We start from the raw sequence: 6,449 nt of genomic DNA on the forward strand, positions 1-6,449 counted from the left end.
TGTCTCCTCTCTCCTGGGGGCTCCTCCACTCCTGGCGGCTCATGTCCGCTGTCCTCTCCGCGGGTCAGCATCCCGGATGTGGAGGGGGTGATCTTCCCCTCGTAGAAATGGGGGTTTGCCCCGTCGGAGAGCAGGGGCGACAGCGAGGCCTGGTGTGCGGCCGCGTCTGTTTGTGCCACAGCAGGTGGGCCCTGCGTTAGAGTTCTCTGTGTTAACAGCAAGGACGCAGCTCTAGGGCGTCCCCCTCTTTGGGGACAAAGCTGGGGGCAGGGATGGCCTGGGGGGTCCCTCTGATCACCCAGCCAGGGGCTTGACCCCGAGGCCGGGTGGCTGGGGTGGTCCCACGCTCCGGGCGCAGCCGAGGTCCGCAGGGCTGGGCAGAGGCGGGTGGTAACGACCGACTTCCTTCTCTTTCCTCAAACACGAGCTGTGCGTCCCCGAGGCTCCGCCGCATGTGGGAGGTGCGAGCTGCCCGGCCGGGTGGCCGCAGCGCGGGGAGGTCTGCTTCCAGGACTATCAGATGAGATACCGCGACAACACCCCCATCGTCCTCAAGGGCATCAGCCTGACCATCCGCAGCCAGGAGGTGGTGGGCATCGTGGGCCGGACCGGCTCCGGTGAGCGGCACGTCCGGGCACCTCCTCCTCCATGTGGGCCTCGGGGTGTCCACCTGTTCTCAGGCAGGGGTTCGCTGACCCTCCCGTCATGCTGGGTCCTGTCCCAGACACCGGCCAGTAGCACCCGGCGTCCCTGCTGTCATGGCCCCGGGGAGGGACAGGTGGCGGGCGAGTCATCAGACAGGGAAACAGAGGAGGGAAGTGCAGGGGTGAGGAGCGTCTCGAAGGACCCAGGAGGCTGGCGGGAGTGCGCAGGAGTGCGCGTCGGGGGTCCCCTGTGCCGCCCCGGGCGGGTTCAGGAAGCGACGCCCTGCTGTTCCCGCCCCGACAGGGAAGTCCTCCTTGGGGGTGGCACTCTTCCGCCTGGTGGAGGCCGCGGCGGGCCGGATCCTTATCGACGGCGTGAACATCAGCGGCGTCAGCCTGGAGGACCTGCGGTCCAAAATGTCCGTCGTCCCTCAGGACCCCGTCCTGTTCTCGGGGACCATCAGGTGCGTGCTGGCCTGGGCCCCCGGGGGAGAGGGCCGGAGGTCAGGGCTGGAGGGCTGTCCGTTCCTGGGCCCCTCGTGCCTACCTGGCCCACCTCATGAGCGGCGTCTGAAGATCAACAGAGACCCTGGTATACACCTGGTAGACTTCAGTGCCCGAACATTTGCAAAGTGTTCGTTTTTGTTTGTTTGTTTGTTTTAAATATATTTTTATTGATTTCTGAGAGGAGGAGAGAGGGAGAGATAGAAACATCCATGATGAGGGAGAATCACGGACCGGCTGCCTCCTGCAGGCCTCCTACTGGGGATTGAGCCCGCGACCCAGGCCTGTGCCCTGACCGGGAATCGGACTGTGACCGCCTGGTTCATGGGTTGATGCTCAGCCACTGAGCCCTGCCGGGCGGGCGCTCTCCTGGTCTCACGCATTCGCAGGAACACCCCCCAGCGCTGCCCTCCTACCGCCTGCGGCCTATCACCAAACACCAGGCCGCACCATTTCCTCACGCCTGTTCGGTAGCAGCCCCACTTTTTCTGGGAGAAGTAAATCCATTCTTTAAGATTTTAGGGGCAGTTGTCGGAGGCGGGGTGTTTGTTGAGGATGGTGAGTGTCAGGGGTGGTCACACACATGGGAATGTGTTTAATGCCACTGAATCGTAGCTCACAGACGGCTACAAGGACAAACATGTCACGTGTGTTTTAACCAGCACATACACACACACACACACACACACCGCCAACGGCTAAGCTACAAAGTCCTCTTTCAGCTGTGATCCTGGGGAGACCGAGGCGGGTCCAAGGCAGTCATCTCCGGGCCTCAGCGAGGGCTTCGGGGACTCCCCGCGTCCCTCCTGGGGGACGGCTGAGCCTCTCCTGTCAGTCAGAGGCGCAGCAGACCTTTCTGCAGGGATCGCCCCAAACGTCCCGAGTCCCTCTCTGTGGTGACTTCCACCGGCTGGTCCCCACAGCCGGGACCTCCGTGGCCAGGGGCTGCTGCGTGCTGACCCCCGAGAGAGAGCCCCACCTAAGCCCCTGGGCTTGGGGGCTGGGGGACAGGTGGCCCCAGACAGAACCCGGCTGCTGCCTGCAGAAGAGACAGGTACCACCCGGCCAGGGAAATGCCCATCGCAGGGTCCGTGGCTTCTGTAACCCCGGGCCCTCGCCCTCGCCGGGGACGGGACAGGCTGCCCCCGTCGGGTGGTTACTGAGCACAGCCTCCTCCCTGGGCAGGTTGAACCTGGACCCCTTTGACCGGCACACGGACGAGCAGATCTGGGGCGCCCTGGAGAGGACCTTCCTGAGCAGGACGGTGAGCGGAGCCGGGGCCGGGCTTGGCTGCCTCTCCGGCAGGCGCCTCCCACCCAGCACTACGGACGCGCTCCGCATGGAGGACCCGTCTCATGAGATGGGACGACACCGGGACACCAGGGGGCAGGCTCAGTGTAGGCTGAGGACACAGCAGAGGTGGGGGAGGGGGGATAGGCAAAGGCCCGTGACCAGGCCTCTAGGACAGGGCACTGGCGCTGCGGGATCCTGCGGGTGTGGGTGGGGAGGAGAGTGGCGCAGAGAGACGAGGAGGGGCGCCAGGCACAGGGGCCGCCCGAGAAAAAAGCGCCCGCAGGCCCGCGTGACCTCCCTTGTCTGCCCGACTCGCAGATCCTGAAGTTTCCGCAAAGGCTGCAGGCGGAGGTGGAGGAGAACGGCGAGAACTTCTCGGTGGGGGAGAGGCAGCTGCTCTGCATCGCCCGTGCCCTCCTGCGCAACTCCAAGGTGCGGCGCCCAGCGCCATGGCCCGCACATGCGTGCGTGTGCGTGTGCGCATGTGTGCGCACGTGTGTGTGTGCGTGTGTGTTGGGGGCTCAGCCCGGACCCTCAGTCCCACATCCCGCACCCACGCCGAAGTCCGACTGCCCCAGACCCGGAAAGCCTGAGGCCAGAGCCTCACAGCTGCCACACACGACCCCCTTAAAACACGGGACGCATCCCTGCCTGCTTAGGGGGGACTCGCATCGGCCGTCCAGGGAGTTCCCTGGGTCTGAAACGCTGTCACTGTTCCCAGACAATGTCACCGTCACCTCACCGCGGCTGCGTGGGCTCTTAGGAGCGTGCTTCCTCTCACAAGCAAGCCAGAGGCAAACACAGAAGCACACACACACGTGCACACACATGTGCAGGGACACACATACACACGGGCACACCCTGCACACTCACACGTGCACGGGTGGCTTTTGTCACACCCGTGGCCGCTGGTTTACTCGCGACGCCCTCTTTCTACGGTGCCCGACCGTAACCAGCGACACCCAGGAAACCCCTCCTCCTGGGCTGGTGGCAGCTCCTGTACGTCCTGCAAAGAGGAAGGCGGTCCCTAGAGCAGGACCTGCCCCCGCGCCGCCGCCAAGAATGACTTCTCTGGTCGCTAAGCATGTCCTGCTCGGCGGGCAGGGCTGCGGGGTCACCAGGCCCGGGAGCCAGCGGGGCCCGGACTCAGCCCAAAGCTCTCCGTGTCTCCGGAGCTGGTGGCCGGCCCAGGACCAGACCCGGTCTCAGGCCCACAAGGCCACCCCCACCTGTTCTCTTTAATTTTTATTTATTTTATAATCTATTTTATTGATGTCAGAGAGGAAGGGAAGGGCAAGAGAGAGAGAGAAGCATCTATGATGAGAGAGAATCATGGACCGGCTGCCTCCTGCATGCCCCACACTGGGGATGAAGCCCACAACCCGGGCCTGTGCCCTGACCGGGAATCAAACCTGGGACCCTTCGGTCTGCAGGCCGACGCTCTATTCACTGAGCCAGCCCAGCCTAGCCCTGCTGCCACCGGTTCTGTCCCCACCAGATCATCCTCATTGACGAAGCCACTGCCTCCATCGACACGGAGACCGACACGCTGATCCAGCGCACGATCCGCGAGGCCTTCCGGGGCTGCACGGTGCTCATCATCGCCCACCGCATCACCACCGTGCTCAGCTGCGACCGCATCCTGGTCATGGACAACGGGAAGGTGACGGGCGTTCCGGGCCGCGGGGAGGGCGCCCTCGGCCAGCGCCCGGGAGGCCGGCGGGGCCTTTGGGCCGGGGCTCAGCGGTGCCCTGTCCCTCCCTCCTCCTCTCCAGGTTGTGGAGTTCGACAGGCCGGAGGCCCTACAGGGGAAGCCGGGGTCCATGTTTGCAGCCCTGCTGAGGACGGCCACTTCGCAGGGCTGAGGGCGACGGGTCCCCAGCGGACAGCCCGCGGCCTGCGGGGGCAGAGACGGCAGAGAGCCGGGCGGACGTGGCAGAGGGGCGCAGGTGTAGGAGACGGGACTGAAGCCTGGACGGCCGCTCTGTGGCCCCCAAACCTGAGACCCCAGCGTCCTCCGAGACCGCGAGGGTCCGCGTGTCTCTCACGGGCGTGTGGAGCGCTCTCACCAGGCTGTGATTCTCGGCCTGTTTGTGTGAAGTGTTGCCAATGATGTACTGATTTTGTAAAAAAGAATAAAAGTAAAAAAAGTCGCCCCGTTCTGCTCTCTGCGTCAGCTGCGGGGAGGGCCTCACACTGACTCCCGGCAAAGGGGCTCGGCGGCTCCGGGAGGGAAGCCGGGGGGAGGAGGGGGGGAGTGCCAGGCGGACGGCTGCCTCCTGCCCTCCTCGCGGCGCAGAGTGGCTGCCAGCAGCCCTGGGCTCACAGCCCACCAGCCCGGCTCCCGATGGGAACCCGGGCGATCCCCGCAGAGGCTCCAGGCCACAGCTCTGGGCTGACGCGGGTCCCGTGCTCAGCCCTGAGCCTGTCACGCGCTCGGCTGCTGGCCGGCCTGTCTCATGCCCACACCCGGGCCCGGGATGGGCTCAGCTGCCCGAGTCGCAGACACTGAGGACGGAAGAGGTTGCTTCTCCGAAATAAACGCTGCTCCCACACGAAGGAGGCGTGGACGTGGCGCGGGGCAGGCCCCACACAGGTGGAGGGGAGGCTGCGGGTGCTGAGACCTGGGAGAGGAACAGACCTGTGCTCGGATGAAAGGGCTCGGGAAAGGAAAGACTGTTCCAGGCGGAGCACGTCCGCGGGCAGGAACCACCGAGAGGAAAGCCCAGCCTGGCTCCTAACAGGCTGCCTCACGCCTGTTCCTGTCGGGCTCTGGGACAGCACCTGCTTCCCCCCAGGGCCCATCCCTGTGCCGGCTGAGCCCTTCCCCTCGGTGCTGCCTTTCCTTCTTGGGCCCTGAGGAGTGCCTGGCCCTCCCCCCTCATCTCACCCCTGCAGGGCCTGCAGGTTGGAGGTGCCCCTGTTCCCCTGCCCTGTCCCCTCCGAGAGCTGCCCAGGGGAGAAAGCGCTCTGCAAACACTTGCTCCTCGCAGTGGCCAGCAGGTGGCAGTCTCCCCCCACACAACGCGGGAAGGAGATCCCCTGAAATCCACCGGGGACCGTGCTCACCCCCCAGGCCCAGGGCAGGAAAGGGACCCCATTCTCACTGGGAGAGACACACACAGAGACACATCCACGTGAGAGAGACACACTGACTGGCTGTCTCCTGCACGTACCTCGACCAGGGCCAGGGATCCAGCCTGCAACCCAGGTCCGTGCCCTTGACTGGCACCAAACCCGTACGCTTGGGTCCGAGGGCCCGAGCTCCGCCGTGGGCTCCAGCGGCCGGGGCCCCCGCTTGCTTTCGATGTCGGTTTTGAGGACCCTGTTTCAGGGCGACCGGTGTCCTCTGCCGCCCGGTGAGTGTCATTTACGGTCGGAAACGCTGTTCCGAGGACACGAGAACGAGAGGCTCCGGACGTCCTCGCGGGCCTGTGCTCCACGGGGACACGGCCCGGCCCCCCATCCCGCCGCCGGGCAGGGAGAGAAGCGTCCTCCCCTGGGAACTGCATCCCCAGAAGCGCCAGCGGGGAGGCAGCGGCCAGGGTGCGAGCAGGAGAGGATCCGGGTGGCTCAACACGCTCCCGCAGAGCTGTCAGCCCGCGAGCAGGAGGGAGAGGCCGCCGAGGGTCTAAGTGACGCTGAAAACTAGATCCCGCGGTTCTATCTGGGTCCAGAGGTTTCGCTCCTTTCTGGGTCTGAGCGGGCAGGTGCTGGGCGGCCGGGCAGGCACGTGGGGGTCGGAGACCACAGAGGCCCCTGCCCCGGGCGAGGGGGCGACGTGAGGCCCACAGGACCGGCTCATGGTCAAGAGTTAGCGTTATTCCCAGCTCCCGACGTCCGTTTCACAAGAAAAACCGGAGCTCAAATGGCCGTTTGCTTGGGGCTCAGTGAGCGAGGGGGACGGAGGAAGGAGTCTGTGCTGAGGAGTGGCCTCCCCGCACCCTGACCTGGTGGCCCCTTCTCTGGGCGCAGGGGGCAGGCGGGGGAGCCCAGGATGGGGCTGGA

General features: G+C 65.5%; 1 protein-coding gene across 1 annotated transcript in view; it reads left to right on the forward strand.

The window, feature by feature from the left end:
• LOC102773250 (ATP-binding cassette sub-family C member 11) overlaps window positions 1-4,594 on the forward strand; it is a 39,828-nt gene extending 35,234 nt beyond the window's left edge. Inside the window, exons 24-29 of the mRNA XM_015564694.1 lie at window positions 428-617; window positions 949-1,108; window positions 2,334-2,412; window positions 2,760-2,873; window positions 3,940-4,104; window positions 4,217-4,594. Coding sequence (XP_015420180.1) covers window positions 428-617; window positions 949-1,108; window positions 2,334-2,412; window positions 2,760-2,873; window positions 3,940-4,104; window positions 4,217-4,306 — 798 coding nt within the window. The 3' untranslated portion in view covers window positions 4,307-4,594. The remainder of the gene's footprint in view (window positions 1-427; window positions 618-948; window positions 1,109-2,333; window positions 2,413-2,759; window positions 2,874-3,939; window positions 4,105-4,216) is intronic.
• The last annotated feature ends 1,855 nt before the right edge of the window (window positions 4,595-6,449 follow it).

Source organism: Myotis davidii, unplaced genomic scaffold, assembly GCF_000327345.1.
Source record: "Myotis davidii unplaced genomic scaffold, ASM32734v1 scaffold181, whole genome shotgun sequence".
Classification (NCBI taxonomy): Eukaryota; Metazoa; Chordata; class Mammalia; order Chiroptera; family Vespertilionidae; genus Myotis; species Myotis davidii.